At 46.3% G+C, this 21,623-nt stretch overlaps 1 protein-coding gene across 1 annotated transcript in view; it reads right to left on the reverse strand.

The window, feature by feature from the left end:
- The window catches only part of ivd (isovaleryl-CoA dehydrogenase), a 55,726-nt gene that overhangs the window by 11,911 nt on the left and 22,192 nt on the right, over positions 1–21,623 (reverse strand). The window contains exons 4-10 of the mRNA XM_070878825.1: positions 19,771–19,940; positions 18,103–18,196; positions 14,446–14,582; positions 12,106–12,202; positions 11,102–11,195; positions 3,661–3,742; positions 2,204–2,308 (exon numbers count right to left, since the gene is read on the reverse strand). Coding sequence (XP_070734926.1) covers positions 2,204–2,308; positions 3,661–3,742; positions 11,102–11,195; positions 12,106–12,202; positions 14,446–14,582; positions 18,103–18,196; positions 19,771–19,940 — 779 coding nt within the window. The remainder of the gene's footprint in view (positions 1–2,203; positions 2,309–3,660; positions 3,743–11,101; positions 11,196–12,105; positions 12,203–14,445; positions 14,583–18,102; positions 18,197–19,770; positions 19,941–21,623) is intronic.

Raw genomic sequence — 21,623 nt, forward strand, 5'->3', positions numbered from 1 at the left:
GGTGAAGGTGTTGACAATGGCTTGGAGTTCAGCCTCTGAGTGTGTGCAGATGCAAGCGTCGTTGCTATACTGTAGTTCGATGACAGAGGATGGGATGACCTTAGATCTAGCCCAGAGGCGGCAAGGTTTGGTCAGGTTCCCATTGGTTCTATAGTTTAGTTCCACTCCAGCGGGGAGCTTGTTGACTGAGAAGAAGCATGGCGGCGAGAAAGATCGAGAAGAGGGTTGGGGCGATGACACAGCCCCGTTTGACCCTGGTCCGGTCGTGGATTGGGTCTGTGATGGATCCATTGGTCAGGATCACGGCCTGCATGTCATCATGGAGCAAGCAGAGGATGGTGACAAACTTTTTGGGGCAGCCGAAACAGAGGAGGACGCTCCATAGTCCCTCACGGTTGACAGTGTCAAAGGCCTTTGTGACATTAAAGGTGACCATGTACAAGGGTTGGTGCTGTTCTCTGCATTTCTCTTGTAGTTGTTGTGCAGTGAAGATCATGTCCGTTGTGCCCCTTAGTGGACGGAATCCACATTGCCACTCTGGGAGGAGCTCTTCAGCCACAGAGAGAAGTCGATTGAGGAGGATTCTAGTGATGACTTTTCCAGTGTTCGACAGCAGGGAGATTCCTCTGTAGTTAACGCAGTCGGACTTGTCCTCTTTTTTGAAGATGGTCACAATTACGGCATCTCTGAGATCTCCTGGCATGCTCTCCTCCTTCTAGATAAGGGAGATGAGATGATGCATTCGTGCCAATACTGCTTTACCGCCATACTTTAGTGCCTCGGCCGGGATTCCATCTGCTCCTGTTGCCGTTATTCTTGAGCTGACAAATGGCCATTTCTACCTCGTGCAGGGCTGGGGTTTTGCTGAGATAGTGGCGAGTAGCATGCTGTAGGATGGAGTCGAGGGCACTCGCTCTTAATGTATTTCTAAAACATCTTTGGGTTTTATTGTGTTCCTAACACAGATGAGGCTGCACACAGGGAGGCTAAAGTAACAGTGACCTCAGCCTTTAATAAGACACTCCAGAGTGAGGAACAGTCCTTAGGGGCCGGCTTATATACAGTGCTCCCAAGGGATGCTGGGATCCCTTGGGACTTCAGGGGATGAGCTCCCTAGTGGCGGAACATGGGAGTGCATGCTTTACAGATACACAACACGTTTTCCCTGATTTTACTTGTTAACATTCTTTTATGCTCTCTCTTTGCTTTCCTGATATCTTTTTTAATTGCATTCCTGCACTTCTTATACTCCTCTAGAGTTTGAGTTCTCGGTATCTGTCATAAGCTTCCCTTTCTTTCTTTACCTTATCCTGTATGTCCCTTGGCATCCAGGGGACTCTAGATTTGTTCGCCCCAGCCTTTTTTTTTTCAAAAAAAGAGAACATACTTGCTCTGTTCCTCAGGATCTCCTCTTCCTAGCATGCTCCAAAATGTACCTCAACCACTAATACCCCTACTGCACGAGTGCACAATTTCCATTTGCCACCGTCCTCAGTGAGGCTGCCATAATAGGTTTAAACTTTGGGCAATTCTTTTTGCTGCAGTTTTATTCCCCCACCAGGAGGCATTGGATTGTGACTGTCTCTAAAGGTTTTAAGTTTGGGCAAAGAGGACACATTCATTAAAAGAGTTTTCCATTCCAGGGAGCCACTGAACATTGAGAAATAAAGATGATTGTGTGAATTTTGGGTTATCAAGACGAAGCGTCAGTATACTATAAACACCGTGTCAGCATCCAGTACCCCCAGATCTGATACAGGATAGATCCAGAAAACATCCCTCAACACTGGCCCAACAATGTACCTCAGCTTCACCAGCAGACGATTACCACCATTGCAGAAGTGTAATATCTTACCCGTTCCCCATACCAGCCACCCTGCGGGTAAGATTGCCAATTTAATGCCAATTAGTGCTGGATTAAGGATGATTTTGTGGCGCACCTACCAGGAACCAGACTGTGACTGTTCAAGTTCATTTTGTAGGACCCCTGCAACCAGCAGACTGAGGAGACGTTCAACCCATCAGTCTGGGCTGAATTAGAGCTTGGATCCCACAGGTGACCACTGTGGCACCCAGTCCATGACTGCAGCCAATAATTTATGCAAACCGTTCAGAGCGATTTATCTTCCAAGTGTTTGTTGACAGTGAGGTTGCTTATACGGTAGCCCACGAGGATGGGCCCCGCAGCTCCCTCCACCCTCACCTTTGAGCTCATGTGGCCCTCGTCACAGGCTCTTGCCACGTTGTACACGTACTGTCTGCACGCACTCAGGCGGGTATACATGTCTGCCATCTTGCCTTGCAAAAGCTGCAATCAAGTGAAGGAGAGAGAGACACAGATTAACAAACAGCAAATTAAATACACCAAGGAAACAGTTTTGCGAGCCCATCTCAGTACAACTCATTAGTATTGGGTAAAATGAGGACATAACAGGGACAAATCGTGACCATTGCTGCGATCACAGAACTCCATGATGCATTGGGGAGGAGGAAAGTGTTGAGAAAGAGAGATGGAGCTTTTGCTACAACCACCATGGCAATGCCAGGAAAAAGGCTTTCCACTTCAGTCGAGAACTGGCTAATGTGTGTCACAGAGTCAGATCCAAACCCTCTAAATGGGAAGGAAGCAGCTCTCAACTGCTAGGCCTACCGTCCAGAGTGGGGCCTAAAGCTCGGTTGTTAGGGTAATTGTATCCTCTGAAATGGTAGCTCATTTAACCATATCTGTGGTTATCATCCCTAGATAACAACAACTTGCATTTATATAGTGCCAACATCCCAAGGCACTTCACAGGAGTGTTATCAGACGAAATCTGACACCAAGCCACATAGAGAGACATTAAGAGTGACCAAAAGCTTGATCAAAGAGGCAGGTTTTAAGAAGTGACTAAAGGAGGAGAGGTAGCGACAGAGAGGTTTAGATAGCCCAAACCCTCATCACTACTATTACTATACCGCCTCAAATTGTTCCCAACCTCTATCTACAGAGCTCCCATCCCTCCTTTAAGGGTGTAATGTATTTGCTTCATGGGTTCTTTGCTTTAGAATTCATAGCAACACATTGCTATTAAGAACTAGTTGGTTTATTAGCAAAGGTTTAACAATCACACGACCATTACCAGTTCATCCACCAGGCTCACAACCACCTGCCTCATCGTGGATCCCCCGAACCCAACTGGCTGGGGTTTTATTGAATCTTGTGAATATCACGTGACTGGCTGAGCCACTCACAACTCAACAGCTCTACAAACCTGTGAGCATCCTCACACGGTGCATACATTACAGATGGAAACCCAATCCTCCATCTCTCGTGCTACAACCCCTCAATGAATGGGAACCCAATCCTCTGTCACTGGGGCCATCATTCCTCCCCACAGGTAGCCCATTGCTTTATCACTTGGTGCATAAATTTCCTGAATGGGATTTTAATGCTTCAACATCAAACCCCCTCAATGGGAGTTACTTACTCCACCACTAGAACTAATGGGCCTCTCAAAAGCAGTTGATTGTTCAAAGTGTTCTGCTCACATAGCAGCAGAGGCCCAAAAGGATGCTGCTTACCAAAGTGATGTGTTTACCAAAGAGAGTTAATAATAGAAGGGAAAAAGGTTTTTTAAATAACTACATCACATTATATTCAGAGTCCTTGTGGCACCTTACCTGAAACTCTCCAATCCTCTGACCAAACGCTTCTCGGATATGCAAGTACGGGAGAGCATTGTCCAGGACCGCCTGCATGATGCTGCAAGTGAACGACAAGAAACGTTCACCATTCAGTAAGATGAAGGTAACGAATGAAACTGGAGAAGAGCTGAGCCCAACCTCATTCTTTCCCAGACCTCGATAGCATAGAAATCAGACCTCAGTATTCTCTTGCCTCTACAATCTACTGGCATTTAAAATCCAAACTTGACGTTACCTGCTACTTCTTGATTTAACTTGTTCACTATCCTCATCCTCATGGGCCTTGGCCTTTCACCTAGGTTCTTCACTAAAAAAGGTAGTAATGCATTCCAAGCCAAAGGATTTTGTAATGAAACCTTATCTTTTATGTGTCAGCCTTGGCTCAGTGGGTAGCACTCTTGCCTCTGAGTCAAAAGGTTCAGGGTTCAAGTCCTACACCAGAGACTTGACCACATAACCCAAGCAGACACTTAAGTGCAATGCTGAGGGAATGCTGCAGTGTCGGAGGTGCCGTCTTTCGGATGAGACGTTAAACCAAGACCCCATCTGCCCTCTGAAAGTGGATGTAAAAGATCCTATGACACTATTCGAAGAGGAGCAGGGGAGAGCTCCGGATGCCCTGGACAAAATTTATCCCTCAAACAGCATCACTAAAACAGATTGGGCCCGAACTTGGTGGACTTATCGCTGGCTGCTCGCTGGTCTCCCTGCCGAGCGAGTTTGGTGAGGTCCTCACGCCGGCGGGGAAAAAGACCGCTGGGGAGCGTCCGCTAGCGCGTGCCGGCGCTCAACGCTGACAAAAGTCCTCCCGCCTGCTCACTTCCCAGATTGATCCGGGCGGCCCTCCGTTCCAGCAACAGAAGAGACCGCCGTGTGGAGGCAGGTCTTACCTGAACGGTAAGTATGAAGACCTGCAAGAAAAGGTTAGTGCACTTGTTTTCTTCATTTCTTTTGCAACGATTTTGGTGGATGGGGTCTTCTGAAGGATTTGGAAAAGTTTTTTTTTCTATTTGTTGACATTTTTTTTCCCGTTCCTGCTCCCTGGGCCCGCCTCTATCCTCGGCCTTACTTTGCCGAGGATCGCATTTGCCGCCCAGAATCCGACATGCCACCCAGAATCGGCGTGTACGGCACACTTTTTCCGCCGGGCGGTTTCCCCCACATTTTTCCACCAAACTTCTGCCCAAAGTACCTTCAGGATCTTAGTGGTCCTTTCGACGGTACATGGGCGGAACTTAGGTTTGACCAAACTCGGGCCCATTATCTGGTCATTAGCTGTTTTTAGAAGGTTGCTGTGTGCAAATCGGCTGCTGTGTTTCCCTACATTGCAACAGTGACTACATGTTAAAAGTACTGAATTGGCTGTAAAGCGCTTTGGGATGTCCTGAGGTCATGAAAGACGCTTTAGAAATGAGTCCTTCTTTTACTGCACCCCACCGTCAAACTCACAAGTGCCGAGACCCCTCGCCTCTCGTTGTGGGTTCAAGTCCCACACCAGGGACGTGAGCACACAAAAAAATCTAGGCTAACAATCCAGTGCAGTGGTGAGGGAGTGCTGCACTGTCTTTCAGATGAGCCGTTAAACCGAGGCCCCATTTGCTTTCTCAGGTAGACATAAAAGATCCCTTGGCACTATTTTGAAGAGCAGGGACGTTATCTGGTCATTATCACATTGCTGTTTGTGGGAGTTTGCTTGTGCGCAAATTGGCTGCTGCATTTCCCACATTACAACAGTGACTACACTCCAAAAGTACTTCATTGGCTGTAAAACGCTTTGAGACGTCCGGTGGTCGTGAAAGGCACTATATAAATCCAATTCTTTCTTTTCTTTCTTAAAGCAATCCAATTGTTGCCGTAGCGGAAACCAGCTGACTCAGCAGAGACCAGGGATCAAACTCGACTCCTTCAGGTCTGTATGACTGAGTGGTACATTTCACCCTCTACAGAGCCATCGGGGAATCTATTCTCTTGTTTCTGGTCAATGCTATAGTGCAGTGGGCGAGCAGTACGAACAACCTGGGCTCGCACCTGAACTCACGCACTCTCGAGTTATTGATGGTTATTAGTTTACTATTGCAGAGCACTGGGGAGGAGAGAACCGAGGGAGCATTGTAGCCCTCCTCCCCTGGGAATACCATCCTGGAGCCTAATTCTGAGAAGGTTGTATTTACACTGAGCCTTTTTTGACTTCAGGGCGTTCCAAAGCGCTTTACAGTCAATTAAGTACTTTTGAAGTGTAGCCACTATTGTACTGTAGGAAACGCGGGAGCCAATTTGTGCAGAGCAAACTCCCACAAACAGGAAAGAGATAATGACCAGATAATCTGTTGTTATTTTAAGTGGTTTTGAGGAATAAATATTGGTCAGGACACCGGGGAGAACACCCCCAGCTCTTCTTCGAATTAATGACGTGAGAGCTTTTATGTCCACCCGAGGGGGCAGACGGGGTCTTGGTTTAATGTCTCATCTGAAACACCTCTGACAGTGCAGCGCTCCCTCAGTACTGCACTGGAGTGTCAGCCTGCATTATGCTCTCAATTGCCTGGAGCGGGGCTTGAACTGACTCAGAGACGAGACTACGACTGAGTCACGGCTGGCACCGCATGCATTGCAGGAATAGGCTCAGCTAATATGCCTTCTGCAGTCGAATTGCCTAGCTACACTCAGTGCCAGTCTTGCACTATTTTGTTACACACGTGAAGAATGGGCAGTTGAGTGAAGCATCAGGAGGCTGCTGGCAGAATCCGCACATTCAAGAGACGAGGAGGGAAGACTGGTGCAGAAAAACAAAGGAGCTTCACCTGCTTGTTTTTCACCTCACAGGGGTCAAAGTTTCCTAGTCGGTGGAGTCTGGATCAAAGTTTCCCACAGTCGATGGAATCTAGATCAAAGTTTCCCCACAGTCGATGGAATCTGGATCAAAGTTTCCTACAGTCGATGGAGTCTGGATTAAAGTTTCCTACAGTCGATGGAATCTGGATCAAAGTTTCCTAGTCGATGGAATCTGGATCAAAGTTTCCTACAGTCGATGGAGTCTGGATCAAAGTTTCCTACAGTCGATGGAATCTGGATCAAAGTTTCCCACAGTCGATGGAATCTGGATCAAAGTTTCCCCAGTCAATGGAATCTAGATCAAAGTTTCCCACAGTCAATGGAATCTGGATCAAAGTTTCCTACAGTCAATGGAGTCTGGATCAAAGTTTCCTACAGTCGATGGAATCTGGATCAAAGTTTCCTACAGTCGATGGAATCTGGATCAAAGTTTCCAACAGTCAATGGAGTCTGGATCAAAGTTTCCTACAGTCAATGGAGTCTGGATCAAAGTTTCCTACAGTCGATGGAATCTGGATCAAAGTTTCCCACAGTCAATGGAATCTAGATCAAAGTTTCCCACAGTCAATGGAATCTGGATCAAAGTTTCCCACAGTCAATGGAGTCTGGATCAAAGTTTCCTACAGTCGATGGAATCTGGATCAAAGTTTCCTACAGTCAATGGAGTCTGGATCAAAGTTTCCTACAGTCAATGGAGTCTGGATCAAAGTTTCCTACAGTCGATGGAATCTGGATCAAAGTTTCCCACAGTCAATGGAATCTAGATCAAAGTTTCCCACAGTCGATGGAATCTGGATCAAAGTTTCCTACAGTCGATGGAATCTGGATCAAAGTTTCCTACAGTCAATGGAGTCTGGATCAAAGTTTCCTACAGTCAATGGAGTCTGGATCAAAGTTTCCTACAGTCGATGGAATCTGGATCAAAAGTTTCCCACAGTCAATGGAATCTAGATCAAAGTTTCCCACAGTCAATGGAATCTGGATCAAAGTTTCCCACAGTCAATGGAGTCTGGATCAAAGTTTCCTACAGTCGATGGAATCTGGATCAAAGTTTCCTACAGTCAATGGAGTCTGGATCAAAGTTTCCTACAGTCAATGGAGTCTGGATCAAAGTTTCCTACAGTCGATGGAATCTGGATCAAAGTTTCCCACAGTCAATGGAATCTAGATCAAAGTTTCCCAGTCAATGGAATCTGGATCAAAGTTTCCCCAGTCAATGGAATCTAGATCAAAGTTTCCCACAGTCAATGGAATCTGGATCAAAGTTTCCTACAGTCAATGGAGTCTGGATCAAAGTTTCCTACAGTCAATGGAATCTGGATCAAAGTTTCCCACTGTCGATGGAATCTGGATCAAAGTTTTCTACAGTCGATGGAATCTGGATCAAAGTTTCCCACAGTAGATGGAATCTGGATCAAAGTTTCCTAGTCGATGGAGTCTGGGTCATTCTTGGAGTAATTATATAAAGTCAGTATAACCTCTCCCACTGAATCTCTGAGCAGAAACCAATGGTACGAAGTTCAGATATTTGGCCTTGGTGTGACCACACCTGGAGTACTGTGCACAGTTTTGGTCTCCTTATCTAAAGAAGGATATACTTGCCTTGGAGGCGGTATAACTAGCTTGATTCCTGGGATGAGAGGGCTGTCTTATGGTGAGAGATTGTGTAGAATGGGCCTATACTCTCTGGAGTTTAGAAGAATGAGAGGCGATCCCATTGAAACATACAAGATTCTGAAGGGGATTGACAGGGTAGATGCTGAGAGGTCGTTTTCCCTGGCTGGAGTGTCTAGAACCAGGGGTCACAGTCTCAGGATATGGGACAGGCCATTTAAGACAGAGATGAGGAGGAATTTCTTCACTCAGAGGGTTGTGAATCTTTGGAATTCTCTGCCTCAGAGGGCTGTAGATGCTGAAACATAGAAACATAGAAAATAGGTGCAGGGATAGGCCATTCGGCCCTTCGAGCCTGCACCACCATTCACTATGATCATGGTTGATCATGCAACTTTAGTACCCCATTCCTGCTTTCTCTCCATACCCCTTGATCCCTTTAGCTGTAAGGGCCACATCTAACTCCCTTTTGAATATAACTAATGAACTGGCCTCAACAACTTTCTGTGGTAGAGAATTCCACAGGTTCACAATTCTCTTGAGTTTCTCCTCATCTCAGTCCTAAATGTGTTACCCCTTATACTTAAGACTGTGACCCCTGGTTCTGGACTTCCCCAACATCAGGAACATTCTTCCTGCATCTAACCTGTCCAATCCCGTCAGAACTTTATATGTTTCTGAGATTCCCTCTCATTCTTCTAAATTCCAATGAATATAAGCCTAGTCGATCCAGTCTTTCTTCATATGTCAGTCCAGCCATCCCGGGAATCAGTCTGGTGAACGTTCGCTGCACTCCCTCAATAGCAAGAATGCCCTTCCTCAGATGAGGAGACCAAAACTGAACACAATATTCAAGGTGTGGCCTCACCTGTACAACTGCAGTAAGACCTCCCTGCCCCTGTACTCAAATCCTCTCGCTATGAAGGCCAAAATGCCATTTGCCTTCTTCACCGCCTGCTGTACCTGCATGCCAACTTTCAATGACTGATGTACCATGACACCCAGGTCTCGTTGCACCTCCCCTTTTCCTAATCTGTCAACATTCAGATAATATTCTGCTTCCTGTTTTTGCCACCAAAGTGGATAACCTCATATTTATCTACATTATACTGCATCTGCCATGCATCTGCCCACTCACCTAACCTGTCCAAGTCACCCTGCAGCCTCTTGGCATCCTCCTCACAGCTCACACTGCCACCCAGCTTAGTGTCATCTGCAAACTTGGAGATATTACATTCAATTCCTTCGTCTAAATCATTAATGTATATTGTAAATAGCTGGGGTCCCAGCACTGAACCTTGCGGTACCCCACTAGTCACTGCCTGCTCTTTGCTTCCTGTCTGCCAACCAGTTTTCTATCCATGTCAATACATTACCCGCAATACCATGTGCTTTAATTTTGCACACCAATCTCTTGTGTGGGACCTTGTCAAAAGCCTTTTGAAAGTCCAAATATACCACATCCACTGGTTCTCCCTTGTCCACTCTACTAGTTACATCCTCAAAAAATTCTAGAAGATTTGTCAAGCATGATTTCCCTTTCATAAATCCATATTGACTTGGACCGATCCTGTCACTGCTTTCCAAATGCACTGCTATTACATCTTTAATAATTGATTCCAACATTTTCCCTACTACCGATGTCAGGCTAACTGGTCTATAATTCCGTGTTTTCTCTCTCCCTCCTTTTTTAAAAAGTGGGGTTACATTAGCTACCCTTCAATCCATAGGAACTGCTGAATTCTAAATTTCTCCCAGTCCACAGGTTTGCTGCTTTTTCTGGCCAATTTATATGCCTTTTCCTTGGATTTAACGCTACCCATAATTTCCCTTGTTAGCCACGGTTGAGCCACCTTCCCCGTTTTATTTTTACGCCAGACAGGGATGTATAGTTGTCTATAGAATGTTGGAAAATGACTACCAATGCATCCACTATTTCTAGGGCCACTTCCTTGAGTACTCTGGGATGCAGGCTATCTGGCTATGGGGATTTATCAGGCTTCAATCCCATTAATTTCCCTAACACAATTTCCTGACTAATAAGGATTTCCTTCAGTTCCTCCTTCTCGCTAGACCCTCGGTCCCCTAGTATTTCCGGAAGGTTATTTGTGTCTTCCTTAGTGAGGGCAGAACCAAAGTATTTGTTCAATTGGTCTCCCATTTCTTTGTTCCCCATTATAAATTCACCTGATTCTGACTGCAAGGGACCTACATTTGTCTTCACTAATCTTTTTCTCTTCACCTATCTATAGAAACATTTGCAGTCAGTTTTTATGTTCCCTGCAAGCTTACTCTCATACTCTATTTTCCCCCTCCTAATTAAACCTTTTGTCCTCTGCTGAATTCTACATTTCTCCCAGTCCACAGGTTTGCTGCTTTTTCTGGCCAATTTATATGCCTTTTCCTTGGATTTAACGCTACCCATAATTTCCCTTGTTAGCCACGATTGAGCCACCTTCCCCGTTTTATTTTTACGCCAGACAGGGATGTATAGTTGTTGAAGTTCATCCACGTGATCCTTAAATGTCTGCCATTGCCTATCCACCGTCAACCCTTTAAGTATCATTCGCCAGTCTCTGAATATATTCAAGGCTGAGATCGCTAGATTTTTGGAGTCTAGGGGAATTAAGGAATATGGAGATCATGCGGGAAAGTGGAGTTGAGGTCGATAATCAGCCATGATCTTATTGAATGGCGGAGCAGGCTCGAGGTCTTGTAGGGCCTTCTCCTGCTCCTATTTCTTATAGAAACATAGAAAATAGGTGCAGGAGTAGGGCATTCGGCCCTTCGAGTCTGCACCGCCATTCAATGAGTTCATGGCTGAACACTGTTATGTTCTTATCTGAGATACCACTAGTTGGGAACACTACTTATCTGTATTGAAATAGTGGCTTTCAGATCAGAACATCAAGCGCTCATTAAGAGGTCGAAATACATGATCAATGGGAAGGGAGAGGAGGTACTTCCTTACCCTAGAGGACCAGCAGACAGCACCAGTCGCTCCAAGTCCAGACCGCTCATCAGCACATAGACTCCTTTGTTCACTTCTCCCAGGATATTCTTGGCTGAAACCATAGACATCATGTAGATATGAACGTCACATCTTTAAAGAGTGGGCTCAGGTCAGTGTTGTGGCCGTGTACACTGGCGGTAGGTATGCGCCAATACAGCAATGGAGCACCCTTCACCCTCCCTTGCTAAGAAAGAGTTCAGCCTTATTTCCTTCCCTAGGAATCCTCTGTGCACCCATGTATCTAGTCACTGTCCAAGCCATGTATCAAGTCACTTTCTCCAACATAGGATGTCATAGGTCACAGGATTCTCATCAAGCTGATTTGCCCTGGTACTTACCAAAATCCCAGGAAGGCGGCTTGCGATAAGCACTTACAAATTGGGCAGTCCGCTGATGTATGATCCAAATGGAGTTGGGGATGAAGCTGCATTTTAATAACGCTTTGCGCAAGCGCATAATGGGTCCACTCACACATGTCTGCCTCGTTAATGCTAATTCAATTAACAACGACATTTTTGGCCAACTCTATCTGCAATGGATTTGAGAGCCGGGGGGGCGGGGGGGGGGAAATAGAGGGGAGAGAGGGTAGTGGGCAGGGGCTGCCCTTCTCTTTAGGGTGCATTTGCCTGCCACATGCTCACATTACCACAGAGCTGCAGGAGGGACACTTCTGAAGCAGATTCTTGCAAAGGCCCCAAAAGCTCCATCTGTCTATGTCATACAATCACTCAGCACCAATGGAGGCCATTCAGCCCATCGTTCCTGTGCCAGCTCTTTGAAAGAGCTGTCCAATTTAGTCCCACTCTCCTGCTCCTTCCTCACTGCCCGGCAAATGTTTTCTTTTCAACTATTTATCCAATTCCCTTTCAAAAGTTAGTACTGAATCTGCTTCCACCACCCTTTCAGACAGTACATTCCCAATCATAACAATAATTAGATTCATATATGGAGCAGTTGAATACCTGGCACTTTGCAGTCTTCAAAGATTAGCTCACACGTGTTGGAGCCTCTCATTCCCAATTTATCGAGTTTTTGAGCCGTACTGAATCCAGGCATGTCCTTGAAGACAAACAAAAAGCACAGTGCACCAAGAACAGCATCAGTCCTGTTAACAATGGAGTTGCTCTGTTAACCACAGTGCGGACTATCTTGTGCTCAACTCTGTCGCCGTGTCTCCCAGCAATGGTTGTGAGTGGTTCTCTCAGCTGCTCGTGCTTCTTAATTATCTTCTCCCGAGCTCCTACCCAGAAAGAGCACAGTGCATCACTAGGGGGCAAGCCTATGAAACATGTCCACCCTAGCTAAAGGGAACAGGTTCACAACCATACTGGTGGGAAGACTAGAACTCACTCACCCGCGCTGCAAGGGCAGGAGCAAGCAAATATATTCAACATTGGAGCTACAGGATAGCAGGTAGCCAGGATAGATGCAGACCAGACAGAAAGAGGTTCAAAGGGACACCAAAAGAGGCACAAGAAGGAACGCACAAGTGGATATATTGGGGGACCGAATTGTGCTTCAGAAAAAGGCCCATTGGCGCCGCTAAGAGGCGGTAGTGGGGTGGTAAGGCATTTCCGACTGGAGGCAAGCGGTGGGACCGACCCTGGGCCGGCGGAAACGGGTTCTTGCCACGCCCCGTGTTTCCGCCCCGCCCAGCGCTCCGACCCGTTTTCGGCCGTGCGGCGAGCCCTTTTCCACCCCGTAAGGGAAATTGCCGTGGCCGCCATTTTGTTTTAATTGTTGGTGACCCGGCCGAACCAGCCGGGTCACCAACAGGCAGCCCGGCACCACCACTCGGCCTTGTAGCGTCCCTCCCGTCCTGATCTCACCTCCAACAGCGCCCCAAAGCGCTGGGAGGCGATGTCAGAGTTGAAGAGCCGAATTTTCTGGCTCTTCCTTCCGACTCCGGCCGGGCACTATATTTCCGGCTAATTCGAAGTGCCCTCCCCAATTTCTCACTGAGGGAAATTTCGTCTTTTAAGTGTTACGAACTCTGGCTGCTTGGACAGATAACTGTATCTGAGCCACACCAGAGCAAAGACATAGTGAAGAAAGCTGGTAGATGATTATAACAGCCCTGCTGTAATCGGCTTGGTCTACCTGCCCTGTTTGGCAGGGTGCGGAGAAAATCCATTTTTTGTTGCTGAGCTCACAACAGCTCAAAGTGACGTGGACCAGCCGAGTTGGGGATGGTCTACTCCACACCTGTCAACCCATTACAACACTGGAGATACAAGGCTGACAGACTGGCACATAAGAGTGTGGCCTGAGCAGCAGTACAATAGTGAGTGCTTAAGCCAGTCTGCATGTTAATGCCAGGGACTCGGGAGCTGCGTCTCAGCATTCTGTATTAATCCGCTTCACAACATTTGGGATGGAGCCCCAGGTAGTTCAGTGGAAGCAAAGCCCCTAGAATCATTGAAGGAGCAGCAGGGTATCGTGATGGGGTCTTTTTGGCTGGATGAGCATGCCTAATAAATACCCCTAATAACCAAATGTCTCCTCTAACTGCTGTATGCTGTATGTTTTTTTTATAAAACCATCCATTACACCCCATCTCCTCCCCTGTATCTCAGAATTTCCAGCAGAGTGCTTAGAGAACTAGTTCCTACACCTGAATCACTCCCACTCTGCAGCTGGTTAATACAATGTTATAAAGAGCCTCTCCAGATTGACATACCTTCTAAAAATACCACTCTCTTTGAAAGAAAGCACTTTGCCCCCACAGGATGGGAGAGATAAGGCACGCACCACAGGTGAATCTGCTTACCATGCGAGCACTACCAGGCAGCTTGTTCCTTAGGTCAAAGGCCACTCAGTACAAGGGGGGTGTGGGTGAGCTCATGTCCAGCAATGAGCTCCACACGGGGAGCCCTGATCACCGCTCCACACGGGGACCCCTGATCACCGCTCCACACGGGGACCCCTGATCACCGCTCCACACGGGGAGCCCTGATCACCGCTCCACACGGGGAGCCCTGATCACCGCTCCACACGGGGAGCCCTGATCACCGCTCCACACGGGGACCCCTGATCACCGCACCCAGCCATGGCTCCACACAATGACCCCTGATCACCATGTCCAGCCACAGCTCCGTGGGACAGCACTCGGTGAAGATTCACTCTTGAAGCTCAGGTGAAATTTTTTTGATATAAAGCAGGCCAAGCTGAAGATGTGTCCCTGAGCCCAAGCTCACATGACTGTGTAAAGAGAAAGCCACTGCCATTTACAAATGTCTGATGCCCAAAATGCCCCCAAATGATGTTAGAAGGTCCCGATGGGAATCGGTGTAAAACGTTACCTTCTCTACAACGAATGCTGTGATGCCGCGGGACGCTGGCTTGGCATTAATGTCCGTCTTGCCATAAATAATCAGAACGTCCGCGTCAGGGCCATTGGTAATCCAGAACTTGTTGCCATTGAGAACGTAGTAGTCACCTTACAAAAAAAAGCAACACAAATAAGTCTCAGACAGTGAAGCTTCCTCTCCACTGCCATAACCAGGTACCTGGCCTCCAACCTCAGGAGATCATTTACTGCTGCATTAAACATAACATTTTCCACACCAGTCAAACTTGTGGGCCTCTTAAGAGTTTATTGACATGTTTCAGGATTCTTTGGCCATCTTGCTATAAATAAGGTTCAGATAGGAGCTGTATCAACATGTGTTTTGGGTTGCAGCTTGCTTTAAAGGGGTTAAGTTTCCCAGGACAGCCCTGGAATGGGCTGTAAGTCCAAAGTCCGGTGTAAGGTGGTTCGTCTGCGAATTGGAAGTTGTGTTCCCGAGCGATCCAACTGACTGCAGTCAGAAGTAAGGCTGAACACAGACACCGCGGAAGGCAGTCTGGTTTTTGGGAACAGGGCTGCACAGCTAGCAAAAAGCTGCAAAGGAAAATAGTTCTGCCGCGGGAATGTCAGACAGGGTGCAAAGAGATTAATCGGTTTCAAGTTAACTACGACAACCTGCCAACGTGGGGCAAAGTCACATGCTCTTTATTTTAGATGATTATGCAAGCATAAGTTGGAACAATTGAACTAAGTAAGTGACTCTGATCACACCTGTTAATCTGTGCTTTCTGCCTTACCGTGGATTAAAGCAGTTTCTGATTCAACTCAAACTTTGCCTCCTCTAGTGTTGACCCGGTCCGCCTTCGGAGAGATTGAAGACGTGCACGTGCGTGAAACACGGAGAGCCGGTCCAGGTTAACAGCGAGTTTCACTGTTACACGCCCGGATCCCACTACTGCACAAGTAGATACAGAACCGTGTGAGTCAACTCCCATAAAAGTAAGATCTTCAAGATGCTTATGGGAGTAATGGCACCACTGAACCCAAGAAGGTATCCAGGGCAGACTCAAGTCCATAACACTTACCTATTTAATACCAAAATATGGCTAGTTTTATACCATCAATTTGGGCCCACCTGGAGATACATAAAAAAATGACCAAACTTGTTTCACATGGGACCAAGATTTTCATCACTCCACCATTGGCGGTCGTGCTTTCAGCTGCCTTGGCGCCAAGCTCTGGAACTCTCTCCCTAAGCCTCTCCACCTCTCTCTCCTCCTTTAAGATGCCCTATAAAACCTACCTCTTTGACCAAGCTTTTGGTCTTCTGTCCTGATATTTCCTTTTGTGGCTCGGTGTTAAAAATGTTTTTACTGATATTAGTCTTGTTAAGCGCCTTGGGATATTTTGCTACGTTAAGCACGCTATATAAATGTAGGCTGCTGTTGCTGTTGTTGACCCTTACAGCCAAATTGTGACAACTTTGATCATTCTGGGCTGGATTCAAATCCAGGTCCCGAAGGGAAACCACCAAAGTCCTAAGCCACAGTGTCATCAAAGAAAAGAAAGACTTGCATTTATATAGCGCCTTTCATGACCACCGGCTGTCTCAAAGCGTTTTACAGTCAATGACGTACTTTTGGAGTGTAGTCACTGTTGCAATGTGGGAAATGCAGCAGCCAATTTGCGCACAACAAGCTCCCACAAACAGCAATGAGATAATGTCCAGATAATCTGTTTTTGTTATGTTGATTGAGGGATAAATATTGGCCAGGACACCGGGGATAGTGCGCATGGGATCTTCTGCGTCCATCTGAGAGAGCAGACAGGAACTCGGTTTAACTTCTCTGGGGTACTGAAGTGCATGATCATATTGAATGGTGGTGCAGGCTCGAAGAGCTGAATAGCCTACTCCTGCACCTATTTTCTATGTTTCTCATCTGAAAGACGGCACCTCCGACAGCACAGCACTCCCTCAGCACTGCACTGGAGTGCCAGCCTAGATTTATGTGCTCAAGTTCTTGGAGCGGGACTTAGGGCCCAAAATTTGCCACCATTTAGCTCCATTTTGTTTGAGCCAACAATGTTTTTTGGAGCTAACTTAATTTTGTAAGTTTTGCCAAGGGTATAACACCGTACTTAAAAAAAAAAACATCCATTAATTGTTAAGTACTGTTTTTCTGACATCAATCGGGGTCAAACCCATTCATAACGCCATTTTTCCCGGTTTTGCGAGTTTCGCCAATAAGGATTTCTTTTTAAAACGGCGCTGGGGACCACTTTGTAAAACCTTAACTTACCAAATCAGACTCCCATCGAAATCAGCATTACCGAAGCCATCGTGATTTGTTGTGTTGATCTGTATTTATTATGTTCCTATTGAATGTAGTGATGCAATATTATCTTCGAATTACTTCATTATAAAAGAAAGTTATTTTATTTTTAGGACTTAATATTTACTGTAATAAAACACACTGCGGGCCATTTGGCCAGGGATAGGGGTGGCTACAGTGGGCTGTTTGGCCAAGGAACACCTAACATTTTCAGTGACTGTGGAACAGTAAAACAACAAAGAAAAGTTGAAGGATGTCATATTAGCACTGTACAGTATAGTACTCATTTGCGAGCCGTCGGCAGTCCGGTGGCTCAGACGGAGAGTTCACGTTTCAGTTTCAAAACACTCCCAGGGCAGGTACAGCACGGGTTAGATACAGAATAAAGCTCCCTCTACACTGTCACATCAAACACTCCCAGGGCAGGTACAGCACGGGTTAGATACAGAATAAAGCTCCCTTTACACTGTCCCATCAAATATTCCCAGGGCAGGTACAGCACGGGTTAGATACAGAATAAAGCTCCCTCTACACTGTCCCATCAAATATTCCCAGGGCAGGTACAGCACGGGTTAGATACAGAATAAAGTTCCCTCTACACTGTCACATCAAACACTCCCAGGGCAGGTACAGCACGGGTTAGATACAGAATAAAGCTCCCTTTACACTGTCACATCAAACACTCCCAGGGCAGGTACAGCACGGGCTAGACACAGAATAAAGCTCCCTCTACACTCACATCAAACACCCCCCAGGGCAGGTACAGCACTGGTTAGATACAGAGTATCGCTCCCTCTACACTGTCCCATCAAACACTCCCAGCACAGGTATAGAACAGATTAGTTACAGAGTATAGCTCCCTCTACACATTTTTTCTTAAAAGCAGCCCTCATCCCACATTTCCTTCATCTGGGAACCGGAGAGAGACAGCTCGTTCCCTTCCATTGTGCCTCGCTGGAAACCTAAATGCTTGGGCATGCAGAGAACAGGCCTCACTTTTTCGGCGCTAACAGTTAGCTCCACCCTCAGAACCAAAGGGCTTTCGGCGCTGCGCCAAAATGAAAACTATTTTTGGCGAAACTTCAGACTTTTTTGGGGGGTGTTATTTCAGACTAAAAAAACAGCACTGAATCTGAAATAACGCCAAAAAACCGCAATGTGGAATTTTAGGCCCTTGAACCCACAACTTTCTGACTCAGAGGTGTGACTGCTACCCACTGAGCCACATCTGACAGTCTTAAAGAAAAAACTCGAATTCCTTTCGGGGATTTAGACAGCTCGTCAGGCTTGGACCCCGCCGGTGGGGTGACACTCATCACGTCATTAATTCCACAAACCTTTCTTATCTGCCCTCAATTTCATCGAGACAACATCCGACCCCGCATTCGGTTCACTCATGGCGAGAGCCCCTAAGTGATCTCCACTGATTAACTGAAAAGGAGAGAGAAAGCCAGTTAAGCAGATGGAAACCCATTTCACAGTCTAACTGCAGTGTGGTGACAAGTACACTTTGGGGCTGCAGAATATAACACAATCAATGGATTCACTTCTCACTGTAACGCAGTTACACAGGTGATAGTTTAAAGATTTTTCTTCACTTGCAATCTGTTATAACCATTGCTGATCTGAAAGCCCCTGCTTCTGCTGTTAATTAACAGCCCACTTCAATAGATTTTGTGCCATTTTTGAAGATGCCAATTGCAAGAGCACTGAAATGTTTTTTATCCTTGTATCTTTAAAAAAAACTTTGCTACCTTGTTATTCCCCTCAGTTTTTAACCTGGCTGCCCGTGTTATCTTATTTTTGGCAGAATGTAGGGATTCAGTTAGGCTCAAATCCCAGCAATCTTTATGGTACTTTGGTCATAATGTCAGCCCCGTTTCATCTCTGTGATGTAATTAATAATAACTGGTGTCTGGTTAGGCAGGCTTTACTGGTCCAATGAGATTGATGCTATATCGTTTTTAGATATATAAATTTTTTAAGTTGGAATGCAGCATCTAGCATGCCATCATCCTTTGAGAACGGTAGCAGTTGTCTAATGACACCGCTGAGCCCACTATGTGGGATGGCAGTTGAACCAAAAAGTAGAACATTTGGATAAAAGTCAAATTTACATTCTTTAACTGAATAAACTTTGGGCCACTTATATCATCACTTCAGCATCAATGCAAAGTGGTTTGCAGTGCACACTGATGCAACAGCAGTAGCACAGGATCAGGTGACAGGAGGCCGTATGAAGTCCGGAGGTGCGAGCCCACAGCTAGCAGACAGGCCCACACTGCTAGGCCTCCAGTCTTGCTGCAATATGGTGAAGCCAAGCAGAGCTGCTTTATCACTGGACGGAGCACATTGCTCAGCTGAGAACTGTAGGCTGCAGAGAAGGTCCACTGGATTGATTCCTGAGATGAAGGGGTTGTCTTATGAAGAAAGGTTGAGCCTATACTCACTGGAGTTTAGAAGAATGAGAGGTGATCTTATTAGATTTTGAGGTGGCTTGGTAGGGTAGATGCAGAGAGGATGTTTCCCCTCGTGGGGGAATCTAGAACTAGGGGGCATAGTTTCAGAATAAGAGGTCACCCATTTACAACCGAGATGAGGAGAAATTTCTTCTCTCAGAGGGTCATGAATCTGTGGAATTCTCTACCCCAGAGCTGTGGAGGCTAGGTCATTGAATATATTTAAGGTGGAGATAGACAGATTTTTGAATGATAAGGGAGTGGGGAGGGAAGTGGAGTTGAGGCCAAGATCAGATCCTGCTCCTATTTCTTATGTTCTTATGTAAGTATGCCACTATACAGGTCTGAGCTGGTACCTATACTATAACTGGCCACTCAGAATTTGGGGTTAAGGGGTACTGGAGATTCATTATTGGGTCCCTCTACGGCGCTTTCCTTTCGGTAGTCAAGGCTGGCCTGTGAGTGAGTAAGGATTAGACAGCTATTTGGTACAGCCAAGTAATTCAACTTAAGCAGGGCTGAAGCTTTGAGGCATTGGCGCTGTACCTTTGGTAGGTATTTCTTCTTCTGTTCTTCATTGCCATTTCTCACCAGCTGATTGATGCACAGGTTGGAATGAGCTCCGTAACTGAGACCGATGGCAGCAGACGCACGGGTTATTTCCTCCATAACAAGGACGTGATCCAGGTATCCGCCTCCTGCCCCTCCATACTCCACTGTAAGGTACCACAGAGTTACTTGAACAAGATGCCCACTAAGCTCACCGCAATAGTAACAAAATGCTGAACACACTGCATCCTCCATGAGAGACAGACACTGTAATTACATACACAACACATACACTAGTGGTGAGAATGTGGAACTCGCTATCACATGGTGTCGTTGAGGCGAATAGCACAGTTGCATTTAAGGGAAAGCTAGATAAGTACATGAGGGAGAGAGGAATAGAAGGATATGTTGGTGGGGTTAGATAAAGTAAGGTGGGAGGAGGCTTGTGTGGAGCGCAAAGATTGGCATGGATCAGTTGGGCCAAATGGTCTGTTTCTGCGCTGTAAATTCTATGTAACTAGGGCAGTACACAGACACACACACAAAATCATCCGGTACTCAAAAACTCACTGCAGTAACCATACTGAACACACCATGCGCTCTGCTGCATACAATGCACACGCCAAGCTAAAAACACTGCAGTCCCATCCATTCAGCAAACTCATTCAAACTGCAAAATGCAGTGCCCCCCTCCCCACATAACACACCCCAGCTGCATATATATATACACACACACAAACACCTATAAAACATACTGCAACATGACATGAAGAACACACAGCACACTGTTGCATACAATATACACACCAGCGAAACACATGCAGGCACAAGTCTGCAAACACACAGACTTGTCCACCAGAGACATACTAAATACATTTAGTGTTTATAAGTGTAAAAATGCAGTTTATAATTATCAGCCGTGTCTCAGTGGTAACATTCTCACCCAAGAGTCAGAAGTTTGTGGGTTCAAATCCCACTCCAGGACTTGAGCACAAAATCTAAGCTGAGACTCCATTGCAGTACTGCGGGAGTGCTGCACTGTCAGAGGTGCCGTCTTTTGAATGAGGTTAAACCCTCTCATATAGGCGGTTAAGAAAGCAAATGGCATGTTGGCCTTCATAGCAAGGCGATATGAGTACAGGGGCAGGGAGGTGTTACTACAGTTGTACAGGGCCTTGGTGAGGCCACACCTGGAGTATTGTGTACAGTTTTGGTCTCCTAACTTGAGGAAGGACATTCTTGCTATTGAGGGAGTGCAGCAAAGGTTCACCAGACTGATTCCCGGGATGGCGGGACTGACATATCAAGAAAGACTGGATCAACTGGGCTTGTATTCACTGGAGTTCAGAAGAATGAGAGGGGATCTCACAGAAACGTTTAAAATTCTGATGGGTTTAGACAGGTTAGATGCAGGAAGAATGTTCCCAATGTTGGGGAAGTCCAGAACCAGGGGTCACAGTCTAAGGATAAGGGGTAAGCTATTTAGGACCGAGATGAGGAGAAACTTCTTCACCCAGACAGTGGTGAACCTGTGGAATTCTCTACCACAGAAAGTTGTTGAGGCCAATTCACTAAATATATTCAAAAAGGAGTTAGATGTAGTCCTTACTACTCGGGGGATCAAGGGGTATGGTGAGAAAGCAGGAATGGGGTACTGAAGTTGCATGTTCAGCCATGAACTCATTGAATGGCGGTGCAGGCTAGAAGGGCCGAATGGCCTACTCCTGCACCTATTTTCTATGTTTCTATCCCATGGCACTCTTTCGACGAAGAGCAGAGGAGTTCTCCCTGGTGTCCAGGCCAATATTATCTCTCAACCAACATCACTAAGAACAGATTACCCAGTTATT

This window comes from Pristiophorus japonicus, chromosome 4, assembly GCF_044704955.1.
Source record: "Pristiophorus japonicus isolate sPriJap1 chromosome 4, sPriJap1.hap1, whole genome shotgun sequence".
NCBI classification, from domain to species: Eukaryota; Metazoa; Chordata; class Chondrichthyes; family Pristiophoridae; genus Pristiophorus; species Pristiophorus japonicus.